This window comes from Selaginella moellendorffii, unplaced genomic scaffold, assembly GCF_000143415.4.
Source record: "Selaginella moellendorffii unplaced genomic scaffold, v1.0 SELMOscaffold_38, whole genome shotgun sequence".
Lineage (NCBI taxonomy): Eukaryota > Viridiplantae > Streptophyta > Lycopodiopsida > Selaginellales > Selaginellaceae > Selaginella > Selaginella moellendorffii.
Genome location: NW_003314299.1, coordinates 584,942 through 605,321, shown reverse-complemented (window position 1 = coordinate 605,321; position 20,380 = coordinate 584,942). Strand labels below are relative to the sequence as shown.

Genomic DNA, 20,380 nt, shown 5'->3' with positions numbered 1-20,380 from the left:
GAGTTCCGATAAATCCTTGGTTAGATTTATCACTTGGTCTTTCTAGCATGGTTTTTTCTTACTTTCTGGATGAATCGTGTCAATTGTTAGTTCCAATCTAATGTAGATAAATTCTTGCTTGGATTTTTATCACTTGGTCTTCGTTCTAGCTTGTTTTCCTTTTCCTTTCTGGACGAACCAATATAGATAATTCTTGCTTATCCTTGCTTAGATTTATCATTTGGTCTTTGAATTCTTCGTTCCAGAATGGTTTTTTTTTTAACCTTTCTGGATGAATCGTGTCCAATCTAGCGTATAGATAAATCCTTGCTTGGATTTTTATTGAATTCTTCGTTCCAGCGTGTTTTACTTTTGCTTTCTGGACAAATCGTGTTTCCTCAAAGACTTAAAACTCACCAAAGACTAATTCGCGATGAAAGTTCTCAAGGACGAGCCAAAGTTATAACATTTTTTTTTTAGAGCGAGAGCGACCATCTATGCCACGAGATTGGAACACATGGTTGACACCAACACGTCGCTCCAAGATTTACTCGTGCAAGTCCGAGTCAACAAATTTCCAACAAGGCGGCCGGCTCTTCTGGGCTCTGACGTTATACTCATAGTCCCCATTTGCAACGAAGCTCCGACGCTTTAGTCCTTCCATTTGGACTAAAGTTTGTCACGGCCATGGCAAGGACGGTATCAGCAATGGCAATGGCGTTGAGAGCTCTGGATTTGTTTGCGCTGCTGCTGCTACTGCTCCTGCCAGGATCCATCTCAGGTACTCTTCGAAGTTTTTGCTTGTGTGCTTCTTTTCCTCAAAGATATCGCTCAAAGTTTTGTGATCCATCGCAGGAGCTAGCACCAATGATACAACTCCTCTGGAATCGTTTCTTACCTCTGTGCAGTCCACCGCCTTTCAGGTCCTGGGCAATGAAAACGGGACCTTTGATCCGAAGTACTACGTCGATCTGCCGCTCAAGCAGGACTTGGAGGTCACAAAATCGGCTTTTGTGAATCTCTCCCGGAGCAACATTGATAAAGGTTCGCGAAAACTTTTTCATCTTTTTTTTTCTCGCTCCTATCATTGCTACTCGACAGGAAAGTTTAATGGATTTGTGAGCGAGCATTTCGACGTGCCAGGGACTGACCTGGGAGACTACAATCTCTCGGACTTTGCAAACACCCCCGAGGGGTTCCTTCCCAAAGTCAAGGATGCCTCGGCTCGGGATTTCGCTCTAAAAATACATTCGCTGTGGAAAGGTTTGGCAAAGAAGATCAAGCGCGAGGTGGTCGAGAAACCACAGCGCCATACTTTGCTCCCGCTTCCAAACGTTGTTGTGATTCCTGGATCGAGGTTTCGCGAAGTTTACTACTGGGACACTTACTGGATCATCAGGTACACAACTTTTCTTTATTTTTTTTGGTATGTGTAATCTCTTTTTTTTTTCTTCTTCATTTTCCAGGGGACTTCTCGTGAGTAAATTGTATGAAACAGCCACATCGGTTGTCGGAAATCTCATTTACCTCGTCAATACTTACGGATTTGTTCCCAATGGTGCTCGGAGCTATTATCTCAATCGTAAGCTATTTCTAGCCATTTTGATTCTCTCCTTTGTTTTGAGCTTACGTTTTATAATTATGCAGGAAGCCAGCCTCCGCTTCTTAGCGAATCCGTCAAGGCAGTATACGCCGAAACCAAGAATAAATCGCTAATAGAGGAAGCTTTTCCTGCACTCTTAAAAGAACATTCATTTTGGTCGTCAGGCAAGCAATTTTAAGTTCTTGTATTGTGTTTTTCTTTTAATCTTTTTTACATTTGGACATCTCTAGATCGTTTCACAGTCCACATTCGCGATGGTCATGGGGTTAAGCACGTACTAACGAGATACAACGCGAATTTGTACTCGCCAAGGCCAGAATCGTATATTGTTGACACTGACACTGCCAAGAACTTGGGAAGTTCGAAGGAAAGATCCAAGCTTTACCACCAAATCGCGACCGCTGCTGAAAGTGGCTGGGATTTCAGCTCCCGCTGGATGGCGTAAGTGTCATAAATCGTTGCATACAAAAAGGTTTTATTCATTTTTTCACCAGGGTTCTTTCTAATATTTCAGGAATCGCCTAAACCGAACAACACTTGTGACGGCCTATATTCTTCCTGTGGATCTCAACTCGTTTTTGCTACAGGCAAGCAGCTCTGTTTAGCGTAAATTATATTTGATAAGCATCTTTCGTTTGCTGTAGATGGAAAACAATATCGCGTATTTTGCCAAGCTCTTAGGAAAGCAAGAGCTCCAAAGGCGATTTCACAAGCATGCAACGTCGAGAAAAACTGCCATAAATGCCGTGTTTTGGAACGAAGAAATGGGACAATACCTTGACTACTGGCTAGTGAAACGCAATGCCACAGACATTGAATTCAAGCAGCAAAAGATCTACAGTTTCGACAAACAGAACCAAAACACTGACGTTTTTCCTTCCAACTTTTTCCCTCTTTGGTGCGGAGTGGTGCGACCAGGTAACATATTCGATTGTTTTTTTTTTCCTTTTTTTTAAACAATATATTTATCATTTCAGGCGATGAGAAAGTTTCGAAGCTCGTCTCTTCTTTTAAGAAATCGGGGCTGCTGTTAGCTGCGGGTGTGGTCACCTCACTGAGAGAAACAGGAGAGCAATGGTAAGTTACTAGTCGACTCTTTTATTTATACAAATAGTAATGTTGGATGAAATGTAACAGGGACTACCCGAATGCTTGGCCCAATCTCCAGCATATTATAATAGAAGGATTTGCTGGTACAAGATCTGTGGAAGGGTTGGCCCTGGCGGAGGATATATCCCAGCGCTGGCTAAAGTCGAACTATGCGGAATTCCAAAGGGTTGGGAAGATGCTGGAGAAGTTAGACGCGAGATACTGTGGCAGGAGTGGTCTTGGTGGAGAGTACAATCCTCAGGTTTGTGCATAAACATTTTTTTCACATAAGTACTTGGTTTAATGTTTTGTAGACTGGCTTTGGATGGAGCAATGGTGTTGTCTTGAGCCTGTTTGAGAAATTTGGCTGGTCTACAACGTCAAAATTGACTTGCTAAACATTTGTTTGATTGCTTTCGATATTTAAATATAAACATGATATGAGGGTTCACTAACTAGTGTTTAAATTCTTGTGTTTGTTTATAAGCATAACTAAGTGCTTTTATGTGCTTCAAATAACTTGATGTGGAGTACCAAAGATTGGTTTGCTTTCGCTTTAATGAACTAATGATAAAAATTAAGAGGACTAAATTTTGTGAAGGTATGGAGGTCTAATTTTATATCTGATAAGAAGTAATTTAGAGTAATATCTAATTTTTATTACTAATTAACATATGCATTAGTTTGTACAGTTTGCATACTTAAGTTGTAATAGAGTGACTAGATATAAATGTTTTGACTTGTAATTGGAGTGTTATGTAGTGTAAGGTGTTATGCTGGCTCTACTCAAGGCCAAAGGTCCATAATTGGAGAAAGAGGAAGATCTATTTATATCTTTTACATAGAGTTACTAATCTAATTGGAATAGCTGTGTGATATCAACTAGAAATGTTGCCAACTCCTTAGCCTAGCCCAGCACAGTTTAGGAGTCCTGTGAGACTTGATGCATTGGGAGTTATGCAGATATGAATCTTGGGCAGTGATGTGATGTGTGCTCAACTAGAGGATTGGCTTCCCCTCAGTAAAATGCAAGTAGTGTCCCCTTGCTCAATGCCACAATAGCCCTTCTATATTTTCTTCCTAGGGGAGTAGAGTTCAACTTCAATAACTTATGTAGTATTTACCACTGGTAAATATGTGGTAAATGTAGTAGAATGAACCACACTAGTTTTTTCATCTAAGTTTGTGGTTGTGTGGCACATATGTTGTGTATAGTAGAGATAGTGGGTAGGTTGAGCATGACTAACTAATTTCAAACATTGCCTATTAAACATATTTGTCTTTATTATGTGTTTGGTTTGAATATAAGATTAAGTTCTATACTATGCTAGTTGGTAGAATACTCATATACTCACATTAGACTACTGATATACTAAAATAGTATCAAACTTTGTTAGGCTTTATTTTGTGTGTTGTTAGTGTTTAAGAGCTGAATGGTTTAATATTATTTCAATATCACTCTGTGGTTCTATTCTTTCACTCCTTGTTTATTCTATATAGTAAATCACCATAAAGTAAAGGGTGAAAATCACATATACTATAAAAGTAAAGAATTATATAAGAGAAATAATTTGGAACCAAGAAAATTGAAGGAAATTTTAATGTTAAAGGTTAAAAGCAAGGTCCCCCCTCCCCCCCCAAAAAAAAGTGAGAACACTATGTCAACTAAGAACATCAACTTTTCCATTTGTTTTTTTCAGCAATGCAAAATCATAAACTAAAAATGGGATGATATTTTTAACCACCAAGCCTGACACTATTTAAGGCACTTATAATCATTATAACACCTTTTTTGTGTCTAAATTACTTATTGATATATTGTAAATCATTATTACTAATTTAGCCTTTTTTTTCCAATAGATCTTAAGTTTGGTTCCTTTATCATCATTGAAAAAACCATGTGTTTAAAAAATTTGATTATTAATGTTTTGATATTTTTCTATGGTCTCTCACATTTCTTAAATCATTTATTGGCTCCATCCGCAAAGTTGCATTTGGTATTCTATATTTCTTCAATATTATCATATCACACTCTATGATTCTACTTATGTTCCACCACCACCCCCTCCTAAGGTCATTACTAGCAACTGGAGTTTGAATTTATTACCATCCTTGACTTTAAATACCAATACTGTAAACTCTATTATCTATTTAATTAGTTTGGGTATTTTCTTAGTGATTATATTTGGGAGATTACTTTTCATCTTACTCATGCTTCTGAGTTAGTTGGATTTCTATCAACAATATCTATATCACTTTATTTGTTCAATTTTTGACATAAAAGGGAAAGATAATGTCATATATATGATAACATTTTATATTTGTTAAGGTGTATTTGCTATCATTATTTATAATGGGATTCAGGCATCTTATTTTTTCTTAGGGGATTTGAACTCAAGACTTACTAAGCCTTTGAGACCCATACCCAAATTAGGTTTTTTTACATTTAGACTTTTTAACACAAATTTATTTCTTCTTTTCTTTTCTTTAGTATTTTATTAATAATTTTGTTGTCTTCCCTTCTCTTGATAACAATCTCTTCAGATAGATGTTAAATAGATTATTACAATTTAGAGGTAGAACTAAAAAATTAAATATATTTTTATTATATTATTTTAGTTTTTTAATATTTGAAAAAAAGCACAGATTAGCATAGCTTAGAATGTTTTTTAAAGTATTTCCATCTTTCTAGTTAACAAAATAGGAAAGTCCATATGGAATATGATTATCTTGACACATTTAAATTAAATAGAGTTTAATCTAATCAAGAAATTTCTTTGTTATCATATATATCACACATCTATGCTATTAGTAATTACAAATGGAGGTTTGCTATATACCAAAGTAATTCTTTAAAATACAATTTAAATAGTAAATTATAGTAAATTAATAATAAAAATCTCTATATAATAACTATTTCTTCATAAGAAAAATTGAAATATGTTAAGCTGTAATTCTTTTATATTTACTTTGATAATTAGTACTTCATTCTATAATTTATGTATTAGTTGGGAAACCAAGTTTTGGAATGAAAAAAAACTTGATGTTTCTGATGTGGTTAAAATTATTACCTGTTTTAATACACTTATTGCACAAATTGCAAAAGAGCCATATCCTGTTAATTGGTTTAATGTAATTTATTTACCACTTTCTATTGGTACCGCTGTTGTTAGAATAGGGCATTTTTATCATCAAGAGCCATTTTGTGGAAAAAGTAAAATTAAAGGAGAACTGAGAGGATTAACAATGAAACAACAACTTAAAAAAATTGTTGTCAAATATGAACAACTTATTATTACTAAATGTGCGGAGTATATTTTAATAAAGGCAACAAATTATGCAATATCATACAGCTTAGATGGTGATTCTGAAGCTGATCCAGATTATTATCCATTGATATTATTTCATTTTAGAAGTATTGGAACTGATTATTGTGATTTTACAAAAAATGTTCTTATAAGTGCTTCAAGTGGCAGACCGTATCAAAGCCTTCGAAGCACAGAGTTTCTATTATCACCAAATAAAAATGTTATTTTATACTTAAATTCAAATTGCAACCTTATTTTGTTCTTTAGAAGAAGTATTATATGGCAGACTGGGAAATTTATTCATGATGTATTATTATGTACACTTGAATTGCAAAATGATGGTAACCTTGTTGTTTATGGTTTTACAAAAGTTTTAAATGTAGTAAAAAAGTTTGTAGTATGGTCTATTGATAAATATTGTAAAAAGAGTAATTGCTTAATTTCTTCAACCTTAATTGTTCAAAATGATTGTAATCTTGTTATTTATTATGCAATATCACCAAATAAAGTGCATTGGGCATTACATACTAATAAATATCCATCTTGTGTGTAACTTTAATTCTATATACTTATTGGTGATAACTTGCTATTTTGTGTCAGTTTTAATTATTCTAAAGTTTTATATATTTAGCATTAAATTTGAATTATATTTTAGCTAATTAAAACCAATCACTTTTTTCAAAACCAAGTCTTAAATCAAAACTATTTATGCATTTTCTTGTATCAATTTTATGGCTCTTCCATCACTTGGACAAGTGTCACACATGCAATTGGTGTGTATGCCAACTAGAGATACTGTGCTGTCTATTGGAGAAAATTTCCAGTTTTCACGTTTACTCTATATTGTGACCAGTATATAGACTCCACCCCAACGTCGAACTGCTGTTCTCCCTGTATTGTATCGGGTTTCCTTGCTCAGAAGAGATTTGCAAAGATGGCTCTGGTCGCAAACGGCAGCAGCATACAGCTCCTCTCCTCCTCCGTGTCATCCACAACAAAGAATTTCAAGGCAGTGGCACTGAGGAGTAATGTGAGGGGTGTGTCAGCAAGGAGGCAATTGAGGAGCGTTAGGATGGAGAGCGTTCCCACAGGACTGGGAGGCACTGAAGTGCCATTGGGAGGGATAACCGGCAGTGTACCATTGGAGCAGGATCCACAAGCTCCAGTTGGGAAGAGAATTGCTTACATCTGTCAAGACTGTGGGTATGTCTACGACCAGGAGACGCTATTCCAAGATCAGCCAGATAGCTACAATTGCCCAGGTACAAATTCACAAAAAAAAAAAGATGTTTTTTTAATATTATTTCCAGCATTTTTCTTAATTTTTCTTTTGTTCGTCCAGTTTGCTCCGCACCCAAGAACAGGTTCAAGCAGGAGAACGCTTTCGTCGAGGACGTTCTTGACGTCACCAAGGAAGACAATTGAGCTAGTGTATAGATCCACTTATAAAGAAAAGAATTTCTATAAGTTTCTCTATCCCTTGGCCGCTGGCCTTGTGTTGAGCAAGCTAGACAGCAGCACATACTGCGACGCCGCCCTCTTGTCGCTCTCAAACGCCTTCTCCGCAGCAATGGCCCCGCGCTCTCCGGACGAATGCGTCCTACAAGCGCTGAGCAGCGTCAGCCAGGCAACGCTATCCGGAAGAAACGGCATCGTCTGGATCAAACTCTCGGCCTCGGCAACTTTCCCGGATCGCCCAAGTCCGTCCACCATCGATCGATAGTGCTCCACCGCCGGAGCCAATCCATGGTCGCCTTGCATGCTCAGGAAATACTCCCGGCTCCTCTCGAGCAGCCCAAGATGCCCGCACGCCAGGAGCACGCTCAGGCACGTCCTGGTTTGCGGAGCCACCGCGTTTAAGATCATCTCGTGGAAGAGCTCGAGCGCCACTCTCCCCTGGCCGTGCTGCGCGAATCCTTGCACCACCGAGTTCCACGACACCACGTCTCGCTCCGGCAAGCCACCGAAGAGTTTCATCGCTGGCGCAAGAAGTCCGTTCTGAGTGAAAGCCGCGACTATCGCATTCCACGAGATCAAGTCCCACTCCGGGATCTTCCGGAAGGTCACCATCGCCCTGTGTGGCTCGCCGCTGTGCGCGTACGCCGCAATCATGGCCGTCCATGGCAGTACGTCCCAGCACGGCATCGCCTCGAAGATCGATCCAGCGGCCTCTACGTGTCCGGAGAGTGTGTAGGCCTCGAGCATTGCAGTCCAGGACACCACGTCCCTCTCGGGCATCGTGTCAAACACCGACTTGGCCTCCTCGGCCTGTCCGGATTGTCCATAGGCCGACACCATCGCGTTGAAGCTCACGGTGTTATACTCGGGCATCGCCAGGAAGAGCTCGGTGGCCTCGTCCAGCCGGTGGCACAGGACGCACGCTTGGATCATCGCGGTCCAGGAGACGACGTCGTGTTCTTGCATGGCGGAGAAGATCTCTCGAGCGTTTTTGAGATCGCCACCTTGGCCGTAGGCCGCCAGCATCGAGTTCCAGGAGAAGGCGTTGAGCTCCGGGGTGGCGTCGAAGACGAGCTTGGCTTGCTGGAGATTGCCGCTCTGCGCGTAGGCGGCGATCATGGCGTTGTAGGACGGGAGGTCGTGCTCGGGCATGGCGTCGAAGACTCGCCTGGCTTGCTGGAGCCGGCCGTTTCGAGCGTAGGCCGTGAAGAGGATGTTCCACGAGAAGAGATTTGGGACGTCGATGGTGGCGAAGACGCTGGACGCGCTCTCGAGGTTGCCGCATTTGCCATACATCTCCACGAGAAGGTTGGCGAGGTATCTGTTTTGCCAGAACTGGCTCGCCAGCACCGAGGCGTGGATTTCCTTCGCGAGTGTCAGATCTCGGGAGTCACCACAAGCTCGTATCCGTGAGGCGAAGTCCTTGATCGCCCCTGATGAGTCCTCTTGGGTTTCTTCGATCGAAATGGCTGGTTCTTGTGAAGAGAACAATCCTTCGTCCTCTTTTCTTTCCTCTTCTCGTCGAGTAGGAAGAACTCCATCCCCGATAAGTTTATCTGTAGCTTCCTGGTGGTGAGCTTTTGGAGCCTCCGAAGAGATCGAGTCTGATATCTCCGACTTCTGGAAGATCCCCATGTTGGCGAGCTGGACGTAGCTCGAGCTTGCTTCCGGATCCAGCTTCACCACTTTCTTCGCTGCCCGTGCCGCGCGATCGACATCGTTGTGGAGTCTACACGCTGCCAAGAGTGTTGTCCACGAGAGAGCCTCCGCAGGGAAAGGCATGCTTTCCACCAAGTCCTCCGCCTCTTGGAGCTTCCCTCCACGTCCGAAAACGTCTATCATGCCGTGGTAATGATCGATCGTCGGCTGTAAGCATCGGTCTTCCTGGAACTCCACGAAGAACTTACAGCCCTTTGGAACCTCTCCCGCGTGACTGCAAGCAGTGAGAATGCTCGTAAAAGTGATAGAGTACGTCGCCTCGTCTGGTACCACCCCTTCCAAGTCCATCTCCTGGAAGAGCTTGAGTGCCTGGTCGAGATGCCCGTTCAAGGCATACCCCTGTATCATCGCAGTCCACGTCACCCCGTCACGCTCGACCATCTCCTCAAACAGCAGCACAGCGTTCTCTAAGTCTCCACTCCGTCCATACGCCGAAATCATCGTGTTCCAAGACACCAAGCTCCGTTTCTCCATCTTCTCGAACACTTCCCTTGCTTGCTTCATGTGTCCGTTCGTCACAAACCCAGCTAGCATGGCATTCCAAGCCACGACATCCCTGTCCGGCATTTTGCTAAAGAGCTCTTCCGCTTCCCTGAGATGCCCAGCCTGAGCATAAGCGACGACCATAGCAGTCCATGAGATCACGTCCGGCTTTGGCATGTTGTCGAAGAACTCTCGAGCTTCCAGCAGCTGACCCCTCTGGGCATACGCTTGCATCATCACAGTCCATGAAACAGCATCCCGCTCGGTCATCTTGTCGAACAGAACTTTAGCTTCTTCCAGGTCTCCTCTTTGGATATAAGCCTGGATCATCGCGTTCCAAGACACGATACTCTTTCGCGGCATCATTTCGAAGATACTCCTGGCTGCTTGCATATGACCCTTCTGGGCATAAGCCGACGTCATTGCATTCCACGACACGGAGTCTCGTTCCGGCATCTTGTCGAAAACTCTTCTTGCCTCGTCGAGGCGGCCATGGCGGACGTATGCAGCGAGGAGTATATTCCACGAGAAGACGTTGGGCTCGCGAATGCTGTGGAAAACTTCGCGAGCAACCTCGAGGTTGCCACACTTGCTATACATCTCGATCAAAAGGTTAGACAAGTAGATGTTGTGCTTGAACCTGCTCTGGAGGATTGCCGAATGGATCCGCTGGCCTTCGGACAATGTCTTGCAAGCCTTGAGGCTTTTGCCATAGTGCGCTGGTCCGGGCTCGCTGTGATCCCTTGCTAGCTGGTAACTCTTCACATCCTCCTTGAGAGCTGTTTGCTGCTGTGTAAGTATCTCCATTCCAGCAAACAACGTTGTAGAACATAACTCGAGCTGAAGAACACACAATGCTTTGTCGCTAAAGAAGAAAAACTCGACTGTTAATTTCTTACTCTGCGCGCACGAATTTCGTGTATCGTCCAGATTCTAGTTCGCCAGGATCAACTCCGTGGCAGCGTAGTGTCTTGGCTAGTTAATAAGATTTCGGACCTCTGGGATTGTGATTCCTGTGAAGCACACGTTGAGCTATATAGTTTCAGTGAAGTTTTTGACTTACTCCAGTATGATGTTGTTCGGGTTGATTCTCTTTGCGAAGTTCACCACTGAACGGGCAACCTTGGTCGAATGGATTGTCTGGAGTAGGATCGTAAAGCCTTCTCAACGCACGCTTGGTAGCAGTCACATCTAGTTGCTGTTCTAGATCGTCACCAGTTTGCTGAGATTCCACATCAGCGTCCAGTTCATCTTTTAGTTCTTGAAAATACTCGGATTGCCAGTAGTCGTTCGACAGATTCTGTTTCAGGGTTGCCGAAATTCACAAATACATGGAAGAACACACAAGAAACTCACGTACCATTTGCATCATTTTCAAAACTTCGCCGACGGCACGCTTGAACAGGTCTGGGTCAGCCAAATCAGTCGTATTGATAATGTCTAAACGCATTTGATGGGATATATTGATCTCCATTGGCGCACCTGGAGCAACTTAAAGAGTTTTGCTAAGCATTTCTCACTGAACAATGGCCAACCTGACTTGATGTACTTGTCAATGATGTGTTCTGCCATGTAAATTCTCTGCACAACTTGATGCTGCTGCTGGAGTTTGTTGAGCTCTCGAACCTCACTGTAAAAATGCACGACCTCACCGGCCATCCGACTGAAATATGCACAGATGGCGTTAACAGCTCGAACTTGACGATGCGTCAGAGGTTACCTGTCGACAAAAGCCAAATATGACTGTCGAAACCTTCTATGCTCAAGCAACAGCTCCAGCGGCCTGTTAAAATTGAAGGCTATCAACGGTTGAGATATGGCTCCACTGACTGGAACTCCAAGCGCTTGCCCCATGGTTGAATACCGGTGGTTACTCCTACGGCCGTGAAATAGATCGTGAACGGGTTTTGCGATAGGAATCCAAAACAGGAAAAGAACGCCAACGCTGACCTGTGCAGACACAACGTTTTAGAATTCACTGAGTCAAGAAAAAATGTATTTACGTACCAAAACGGCCACAATAAACCGAGTAGTGACTACGACTTTTGAATCAAGCTGGGCTGCAACAAACATTCCGGCCCAGACAACTGCAGAGAAGGGCATTAAGAAGGGCTGAACAGACTGAGCGAAATGTCAGATTACCAAGCATTAAGGCGCAGATGGAAGCTGCTTTGAGAAGCTCCTTGAACTCGTCAAACTCAAATCTTATGTGCCGCACCTTCCAAGTTGCGAGCAGGAGAATAGCAGGATAGAGAGCATAAAGCGATCCCACTGCGAGCTCCCAACGTATGTTAAACTGGCAGGTCGGTGATCGCTTATCGTGATCACTCACTGCCTGTATAACTGATCATCAACAAGAACGTGTCTATAAGAGCCTGCCTCACACCACGTTGATTCTTACCTGCGGCTACAGCAAACCATGGACTAACAAGTAGCGGAAGAAGCTGATAATACTTCAAAGGTGGTAGGCGCCTTCTGCACAACAGGAAATGTAGAAGTGATGGAAGGGAACAACAGAAGAAAGAAAAAGCTAAAAACTTACGCAATAAAGACGTAGTGAAGCCTATATGCCTGTACAATATGACAGCTTAAAAGGATTCCAAATCCAAATGGTCCCTTCAGCCAAACTATAATCCACAGTTAGCCAGTGAAAGAACAAAAGCGATTTTGCTTACGCATGAGATCACAATTTTGCCATAGATGGCGTCGAGATAGCCTCAAATAGTTCAAAGACATCTTGAGAATTTGGAACGCGTGAGACAGCAAAACTCTAGAAAACCTGTGAGCTTACCAGAGAAGCCACAAGATATATCAAGCTCGCGAATGCTTGGACGAGCAAAACCGACACCTTCTTGGCGTTGAGCTCCAATTGCCGTCGTTTGATACTTACAAAACAAATTCCAATGCAAACTCTAAAAGAGGAACAAAAAAAATCACGTTTAGCGTTGCAAAGATGAAAGGAACCAAAAAAATCTTACAGGAAAATTACAAAGAATGTGATGCCAGCAGCAACGTAGTCCGAGACACAGCCCCCCACTGTCCTACAGCTCGTCATTTTACTTGCAAGATCGTGGACCCCAAATTTGAAGCTCAAGAGCAAATTCCTGGCCAAAAGACGATTGCTCCTCCATCGCTAGTGCTCGGCATCCTCCAAATTAGCATTTCTAGCTTGCATTTCTGACCAAAATCCACGCTTCTCCCGGCGAGAAGAGTAGGCAAATCACCGTCCACGGTCATCTAAGCCCTAATCAAGAACCCTAGAATCGTCATGGTGTAAGATTCAAAGGCGGGAAGTCAGTCAGTCAAGGCCTATGGTCTGACGAAAGAGTTAAATTCTTTCGTAGAATTTAGCATACTAGAAAAGTCAAACACACGAGCACTGCTGGTCTAGTGGTAGAATAGTACCCTGCCACGGTACAGACCCGGGTTCGATTCCCGGGCAGTGCAGATCACTGTTTTTTAAGCTTTCTTTTTTTATATATTCTGACATCTGGGCCGTCAAAAGATGGACGGTTGTCGGTGCAGCTAGATTTTAAATTCATTGGTACGTTAAATTGCTTGCCCACAAACCCTAATGAAGCCCTAGATTGCGAGAGGGATGCGGCAAGAGGCGCCTGGCACGACAAGCGCGGGACGGCGCTGCTGATCTTCTCGGCGCTGCGATTTCAGCGATGGCCGACATGCTGGCATCTGGTACGTTTTGAAAATTTTCTAGATCTGGAAATCCTGGGATCAGCTCGTTCTTAGCTCAATCCGCTATGCATTCGCAATTTCTGATCTAGAACTTTGGCCATGAATTGGATTCTCTCAGCAATGCGTTTTTTTATCAGTCGTCAAGCTTGATTCTTTTCCTAGCTCTGACCTTGTGTCTGTCATCAGGACCATCTGGTGGCCTCTCCCGAGAGACTTCCATAATTTCCGTGGAGCTTGAATCGGGAGAAGTCTACATAGTCGCCAGCCTCGCGAGTAGAAGGGACACGCAACTTATTTATGTGGATCCTACCTCCGGAGCTCTTCGGTACACTTTCCAGGACCAGTTTGACAACTTCCAGACCGACTCGGAGGCTATCAAGTTCGTGACGGCGGGTTCGCGATGGCTGATCAAGAACAAAGTTTACGCGCGGGCAATACTCGGATACGCAGTCTATGGCTGCGTTGGGCTGCTCTTGCTGGCCACCAAAGTTCGAGCTTCCATCAAGGATATGCCTGGAGGTGACACAGTCTACACTGTTATGGAGAGCCAGTGGGTGAAGATCCCGCTCAGGAATCCTCAGCCTCAGTCGAAAGCCGAGCTGAAGAATGCGAGCGACTTGCTGGACATCGCCATCGACGGAATGCACGTCTACTGCGAGACGAGAGACGTCACCAGGCCGTTTCCCAGTGACATCTCCGTGCAGGATCCGGACCTCGAGTTTGCGTGGAACGTTTGGTTGACATCGCCTTTCAAAGACATCGGACTTCACCATCACTGTGTAGTCCTTTTGCAGGTCTCATCTTGTTTTCTGTGGTTGTTTGCTTGTCTTAGGATCTCTTTCTCTCTGTGAAGTTACTGAAACGGTCTTGTTGTACAGGGTCTTGCAGATAGCCGGACGTTTGTCGATGCCAAGGGGCAGTATGCAACTGTAGCAATAACAGCGAGGAGGAGTCGTCTACATCCTGGAACCCGCTATCTAGCACGCGGGCTTAATGCTGCGTATAGCACCGGTAAGTTTTTCTCTGTTTCTTCAGCATCGTACTGATTTTTCCTCAGGTAACGAGGTCGAGTGTGAGCAACTCATTTGGCAACCTGGAGCTTCTCCTGGGCCAGTTCCGTTTAGCACATACTTGTGGAGACGAGGCACAATACCGATATGGTGGGGCGCCGAGATAAAATCAACAGTCTCAGAGGCCGAAATCTATATCGCTGAGACGGATACATACAAGGGGTCGGCACACTATTTCAAGAGGCTTCTTTACAGATATGGCCAGATCGGCGATAAGAATCCCGTTCCTATCGTCTGCGTCAACCTTCTCAGGGGAGCTCTAGGAAAGTCGGAGGTTCCATTGCTTCAACACTTTCAAGATTGCGTCGATCAGCTAAACTCGAGAAAGGAGATACCCGAAGCAAAGTTGTGGCTATTGAACTACGACTGGCATGCAAACATAAAGCTGATAGGCGATGCCCGGACCGTGGATGGTCTATGGCAATTACTCCAGGCTCCAATAATGGACGTAGGCTTTAAGCTGGGCACTTACGTTCCTACTGCTGACAAGAGCCGGGCCTCTATCACTCCCGGGGTCCGAGGTGGAGGATGGAGGATAACAGACAGGCAACGGGGCATTATTCGTTTCAACTGCGCTGATTCTTTGGATAGAACAAACGCGGCTAGTTTTTTTGGAGCTGTACAGGTTTTTTCGGAGCAGTGTAGAAGACTCGGAATAGATTTAGATTCGGACAGGTCCATCCAACCTCAGATATCGAGTTCGAGAGTATCGCTTGGCCCGCTCCCTCCTGGCTGGGAGAAGAGGAAAGATGCAGTCACAGGACAGGTGTTTTATATCGACCACAACACTCGGACTACTACCTGGGACCATCCGTGTCCCGACGAGTCATGGCGGAGATTCAGCATGACCGCAGACGAGTTCAAGCTGGCCACTTTAGGTGCTCCTGTGTCGATGATGGCGGAGCTTTTCCTTCTCGCAGGCGACATACATGCGATGCTTTACACCGGGTCTAAGGCAATGCACAGTCACATTCTTCAAATTTTTAGCGAAGACGCAGCCAAGGCTAAACGAACCGGAGCCGCTCAGAACGTGGCAATAACGCTCCAGCGGAGATATCTGAACGTGCTCGTGGATAACACACGGCAAAAGCAGCTCGAGATGTTTCTGGGAATGCATCGATATCAGCATTTTCCTTCCATACCGGAGAGGCCCATTCAGGTTCGGAATTTCATCACACAAAAATCTTTTAGAATAAGGAGAAATTTATCAGGTTTTTGCAGATACTTTCAAGATCGTACGCATTCTTGCTGAAGCCAGTGCCTAGTGCCTTCCCCAGTCTTTATATCCCCGACTCGCTCATTAACGTGAAACATAAAGACATGATATGGGTATGTTGTTCTCTGGCAACAGAAACTTTCTTTTTCTTACTTTCATTGCTTTCAGGTCTGCCCTTCAGCTGCAGAATTTGTGCAGTTTTATATTTTTCTTTCAGAACCTTGTCACGTATGCCAACTCCTGTTAACTGTTGGCCATGGAATGGAGGATATGTCATCCCCAACGTCTTTTGATGTTCGAACTGGACGTCAGATTGATGGAATGAAGCTAGTTCTAGAGGTATTTGCGTTTTCTTTTTCATCTTTTTTCGCTAATGTAAACCTTTGACAGGGAGCAAACATACCCCGCTGTGCTGCTGGAACGACGCTATTGTATTCCCTTCCAGGTGCGATAAATCCGGAAGAAGGAGCTATCACTGGTGCAGGACATTTCCCTTGGCTTTACGACTACGAAGAACAAGAGGGTGAAGTCGACTTCTTGACGCGCTTTGTTGCCGTCACATTTTATCCTGCAGCACCAGGCGTTCCTATCACTCTTGGAGAGGTATGGATGAGATAAATTACAATAGCTTAGTAGAGTTGATGACGCTCTTGTCCACAGGTTGAAGTTCTAGGAATCCCTCTCCTTTGGAATAGCATCTGGAACAACAGAGTGACACCTGAAAGCTCCGGGAATGAAACTCCCGGCTTCATTGACAGTTCACCATCGCCTGGTAGCGCAAACTATGGGTTTGATTTACTCACTGGCGACATCGCTATGCCTCCGCCAGTCCCCGCCGCGAGGCTGCAAAAGGCAGCCTCTACAAGATTCGTACAAGCCGGAGACATTGCCGCACAACAGTATAGAGAGCATCTCCACCAGTTCTGTGGTGGTAACTTGGTAGGCCACTAGTACTCTCCAGTTTTTATAGAAGTTCTAACTTGTTCTTTTCAGGCAAAGAATTTCAAGTACACGGAAGCTATGGAGCTGGAAATCATACGCCTCCGCCTCGGCCTCTCGGCAGCCATGAGGGACCGAGTGCTATTGGATTCCGGAAAAGACCCCGCGCTTCTAAATCCCAATGGACTTGTGAGTCCGGCCAACTTGACTTCTCTCCGGCAGGCAGCAGTCCAACTCGCGATATTGAGCCAAGTTATCACCGAAGACGAGGAGCTCCGAGCCATCGGGTTGGTCCCTCCCAGCCAGATAGGCGGCGATCCATACAGCAGGGACCAAGCGACGTGCTCTCACGCCGACTGCGAGGTGGTGATGATGAGAAAAGGCAGCATGGTCCAGGGCGCGTCGACGGTGACGACCATCTCTTCGTGCAACTCTTGCAACAAGAAAGTTTGCGGATCCTGTGTGGCTGGCAGAGGGACTGCTCTCGTAGGAAACTTGCAGCAGGCTGTGCTGGGAGGCAGTGCCGCACAGGGTGTTGTCCGCGGCCGGGCTTCTCTGGATGCTGCGCTTTGCAAGAAGTGCGTCCATCCTCTGGTGCACCAGGCGATACTTCTCTACACGCTGAGGCAGCTGCTCTACGCGCACAAGAAGAAGCGCTTCAAGTCGGCGGTGCTAGCGGCTCTTCAGGACTGTAAGATGCTGGGCAGCTCTAAAGATGGTGGCGTTCCCAACGTCAAGAACTTGCTGCGAGGAGAGACGTCTCTGGCGGAGTATCCGGAATCCACACTTCTTTTCTCGGTAAGCTGCCGCTCTTGCGATTTAGAAAGACGTAGAAAAGTTCTTATGCTGCTGAGTTTTTTCAGGTCCATTCCGATAGAGGATCCGAGCCAGCCACATCGCTCATAAGCACGCGATCCAGCTTCAACACTATGTCATACTGGAGGGCTCCTCCAGGACTGCCGAGCGTCGAATTGAGCATCGTTCTTGGCCAGCCTTCTTCCGTTACTGGCATCATTTTGCTCGTGAGCCCGTGTGGTTACACAGCCCAGGATGCTCCAACGGTAAGTCGACTGCTCTATAGGAATGTGACTTCACTGCTGATTCTCCACAGGTTGATATATGGTGTGGAAGCGTTGTGACGGAAACCGAGCGTGTTTACGCTGGAAGGTGGGAGTTTGGTTCCGCCGGAGGCACTCCACAACAGCAGCTTATCGGACCAGAGAGAGACCCGGCCAATCCTCGGCATATGGTCTTTAGATTCCGGAGTCCCGTGAAGTGCCGGCTTGTATGGCTCAGGCTCTCGCTTCCCAACGCGGCAAACATGGCTCGTCCTTCATCCGCAGCAACCTTGACGCAGTCTTTCGATCTTCTCAGTTTTGATAACCCCGTCCAACCTCAGAATGGAAGACTGGGCCAGAGGGTGGGCTCTGCACAGGCTGCTGCTACGCCTCGGTTGCACGCCAGAAGAATCATCGTTACTGGTCGGAAGGTACTGGATGATCCGGAGGTGGTAGCGAGTCCACAAGCACCGGAGAAGAGTGCTTGGAAGAGCATGCTGGAGACGCCTGCTCGATATGGACGGCTCAAGGTAGAAAGAATTTCTAGAGTTTGCTCTCCTCTGACAAGTTGATATAGGTCCAAGTTGATGGAGAGCGGCTCAGTGAAAGCGGAAGGGTGATAGAGCAGATGATCTCTTCCACTGTCCCAAACGTTGCGGGCTTCCGACTGGACGCTCTTGTCGCACTTCGAAACATTGCGAAGCAGAACTTCGTCAGCAGCCAGCCAAAGTCGCTGGATGCTGCGCTGGATTCCATGGACGAGTTCCTCATCAGCCCGGCTGTGCTTAGCATCCGTGTCACTGCTCTCCAGGTAAAACTCTACGAATTGTTGCAGAGCTTTCTAAACTCCTACCTTTTCTTCCTTCGCAGAGCTCGTCCGATCGATGTGTCCCAGTCGCGAACTACATTCTGCCAATGGCCAGAGTTGGCACCCCGCTCTACTTCGACTTCCCCATGCCGATCGAGGCCAGAGCTCTCTACTTCGAGCTCACCGGCAACGTCTCCGTCTTCATGGAGGAAGAACCAGAGACCGACGCTAAAGAGGTTCCACTCCCAGCAGGCCTCTCGCTTTCCAACAAGATCCGACTGTACCGCTACGCTCTCGCCGTGGAACTTGGAAAGTGGCCGCAGCTCTACGCGATCTAAGTAGAGATTTTTCCCATGGCCGAGCGAAGGACGGAAGTTTTCCACCCCCTGTGAAGCTAGCCGCTTCTAATGTTTGTGCGATATAAGTTTTCGTTTCTCTTGAATGTAAGTTCTTGTTGATATCCAGCTTCACTTCCCTGTGATCTAGAACTACTACCATCTTTTCTCTTGTTGAAATCCAGCTTCACTACCCTGTGATCTAGAACTGCTACCATCTAAGTTTTCGTTTCTCTTGAATGTAAGTCTTTGTTGATATCCAGCTTGCTTTCCCTGTTGATACCTGGAACTAATACCATCTATCTAGCTTGATCCAGATTCCAGTCCATCACTCGAGTGCCACTGGAGTAACCAAGGATTTCCCCGAGAAGTGAGCTTCCAGATTCCTCACCACTAAATCCCCCATCGCCCGCCTGGTATCCCAAGTACCACTCCCTACGTGTGGTAGCAACACGACGTTATCCATCCCAAGGAGCTCCTGTGGTACCTGTGGCTCCGCCTCAAACACGTCCAATCCAGCCGCCCCCAATCTCTTGTCCACCAGCGCCTGGACGAGCTCGGCCTCGTCCACGATCGGCCCCCTCGCGATGTTTACCAGCGTCCCCTCCGGACCCAATGCGTCGATCACTTCCCTGCTCACGAGATGGCGAGTCTCTGGCGTTAGCGCGCACGCGACGATGAGAGCGTCGGAGTCTCGAGCTAGATCCACCAGGCTGGAGTAGTGGGCGTAGGGAACTCCGGGCTTCTTCTCGCGTGAGAAGTAGGAGATTCCGCAGCTGAATCCCTCGGCGCGCTTGGCGATGGCGGAGCCGATCCTGCCCAGCCCCACGATCCCGATGCGCTTTCCACTCACCTGCGAGGAAGAGAAAGAAAGAATGACTGTCGCTAGAAGAAAATATTGCGACCGATCATCCACAAGATGAAGCCATGGATCACGCAGCAAGAACTAGATCGATCGACTGGCACCGCAAGAACAAAGATCTCTCAGGAATGTCGAGCATGCGATGGAAAAGAGGATTCCACAAGCAAGGAATAGAAAATTTCCCTTGTGTGAGAGGGAGCCAAGGAGCTCCCTCTCACAAGAAGCCATGGATCACGCAGCAAGAACTTGATCGATCACTGGCACCGCAAGAACGAAAATTTCCAGGAATCGAGAGCTTTACCTTGTGTGAGAGGGGGAAATCTCCATGGACCGGCCACAATCCCTCGCGAACGTAGCGATCCGCCGGGCAGATCCGCCGCATTGTCCCCAGCAGCAGCGCCATTGCGAGATCGGCCGTCTCGTCCGTGAGCACATCGGGCGTGTTTGTGACCGCCACGCCGCGCTCCTTGCACTTTTTGAGGTCGATCTTGTCCAGCCCCACGCTGAACGACGACACGATCTCCAGCCGCGGCAGCGCATCGATCACCGCCGCCGACGCCTCGAACTTGTGATTGACGACCAGCGCTTGAATCTGGCCCGAGTGCTGCCGCAGCATCGCGCCAGGATCCTCCGCCTGCCAGAGCCGCAGGAGTCTGAACTTGGAATCCAGCGCTAGCTCGAGATCGGGGAGCATTGGCACGGCCATGAGCACGACTGGACTCGCCATAGCCAATCACGCCCAAAAGCTCAAGAGCCCTAA

General features: G+C 45.9%; 6 protein-coding genes and 1 non-coding gene across 8 annotated transcripts; 4 read left to right on the top strand and 3 right to left on the bottom strand.

Moving 5' to 3' along the window:
* The first annotated feature begins 546 nt into the window (after window positions 1-546).
* LOC9658931 (probable trehalase) lies at window positions 547-3,126 on the top strand. The gene is made up of 11 exons (XM_024683782.1): window positions 547-760; window positions 835-1,023; window positions 1,081-1,378; window positions 1,446-1,561; window positions 1,627-1,746; window positions 1,813-2,023; window positions 2,097-2,169; window positions 2,227-2,500; window positions 2,560-2,659; window positions 2,720-2,933; window positions 2,986-3,126. Exons 1-11 carry the CDS (start codon window positions 667-669, stop codon window positions 3,067-3,069), a joined length of 1,773 nt encoding a protein of 590 aa, XP_024539550.1. The 5' UTR covers window positions 547-666; the 3' UTR covers window positions 3,070-3,126.
* Window positions 3,127-6,855: 3,729 nt separating this feature from the next.
* Window positions 6,856-7,455, top strand: LOC9653871. The gene is made up of 2 exons (XM_002978725.2): window positions 6,856-7,241; window positions 7,322-7,455. Exons 1-2 carry the CDS (start codon window positions 6,914-6,916, stop codon window positions 7,402-7,404), a joined length of 411 nt encoding a protein of 136 aa, XP_002978771.1. The 5' UTR covers window positions 6,856-6,913; the 3' UTR covers window positions 7,405-7,455.
* Window positions 7,401-10,651, bottom strand: LOC9653870 (pentatricopeptide repeat-containing protein At4g02750). The gene is made up of 2 exons (XM_024683794.1): window positions 10,539-10,651; window positions 7,401-10,479 (listed from the first exon to the last, which is right to left on the bottom strand). The coding sequence occupies exon 2, from the start codon at window positions 10,444-10,446 to the stop codon at window positions 7,453-7,455; it is 2,994 nt and encodes a 997-aa protein (XP_024539562.1). The 5' UTR covers window positions 10,447-10,479; window positions 10,539-10,651; the 3' UTR covers window positions 7,401-7,452.
* LOC9658930 (regulator of G-protein signaling 1) lies at window positions 10,510-12,891 on the bottom strand. Its single transcript, XM_024683797.1, has 12 exons — window positions 12,618-12,891; window positions 12,431-12,551; window positions 12,315-12,375; window positions 12,182-12,266; window positions 12,041-12,114; window positions 11,782-11,982; window positions 11,647-11,726; window positions 11,360-11,589; window positions 11,175-11,302; window positions 11,000-11,121; window positions 10,703-10,939; window positions 10,510-10,652 (listed from the first exon to the last, which is right to left on the bottom strand). The coding sequence occupies exons 1-12, from the start codon at window positions 12,692-12,694 to the stop codon at window positions 10,587-10,589; spliced, it is 1,482 nt and encodes a 493-aa protein (XP_024539565.1). The 5' UTR covers window positions 12,695-12,891; the 3' UTR covers window positions 10,510-10,586.
* Window positions 12,892-13,015: 124 nt separating this feature from the next.
* TRNAG-GCC lies at window positions 13,016-13,086 on the top strand. The gene has a single exon. It is a non-coding gene; the product is annotated as a tRNA-Gly (tRNA).
* A 139-nt stretch (window positions 13,087-13,225) lies between these two features.
* On the top strand, window positions 13,226-18,883 carry LOC9653869 (probable phosphoinositide phosphatase SAC9). 2 transcript variants are annotated; one of them, XM_002978724.2, is made up of 13 exons: window positions 13,226-13,332; window positions 13,519-14,126; window positions 14,211-14,343; window positions 14,390-15,561; window positions 15,624-15,731; window positions 15,787-15,957; window positions 16,009-16,221; window positions 16,279-16,557; window positions 16,612-17,355; window positions 17,421-17,618; window positions 17,669-18,145; window positions 18,193-18,426; window positions 18,486-18,883. In XM_002978724.2, the coding sequence occupies exons 1-13, from the start codon at window positions 13,311-13,313 to the stop codon at window positions 18,759-18,761; spliced, it is 4,635 nt and encodes a 1,544-aa protein (XP_002978770.1). In that variant the 5' UTR covers window positions 13,226-13,310; the 3' UTR covers window positions 18,762-18,883. The 2 variants fall into 2 exon arrangements, with proteins under 2 accessions (XP_002978770.1, XP_024539561.1); XM_024683793.1 differs by having other exon boundaries at window positions 18,193-18,883.
* Window positions 18,845-20,358, bottom strand: LOC9658929 (hydroxyphenylpyruvate reductase). The gene is made up of 2 exons (XM_002978604.2): window positions 19,922-20,358; window positions 18,845-19,611 (listed from the first exon to the last, which is right to left on the bottom strand). The coding sequence occupies exons 1-2, from the start codon at window positions 20,345-20,347 to the stop codon at window positions 19,087-19,089; spliced, it is 951 nt and encodes a 316-aa protein (XP_002978650.1). The 5' UTR covers window positions 20,348-20,358; the 3' UTR covers window positions 18,845-19,086.
* Window positions 20,359-20,380: the final 22 nt, after the last annotated feature.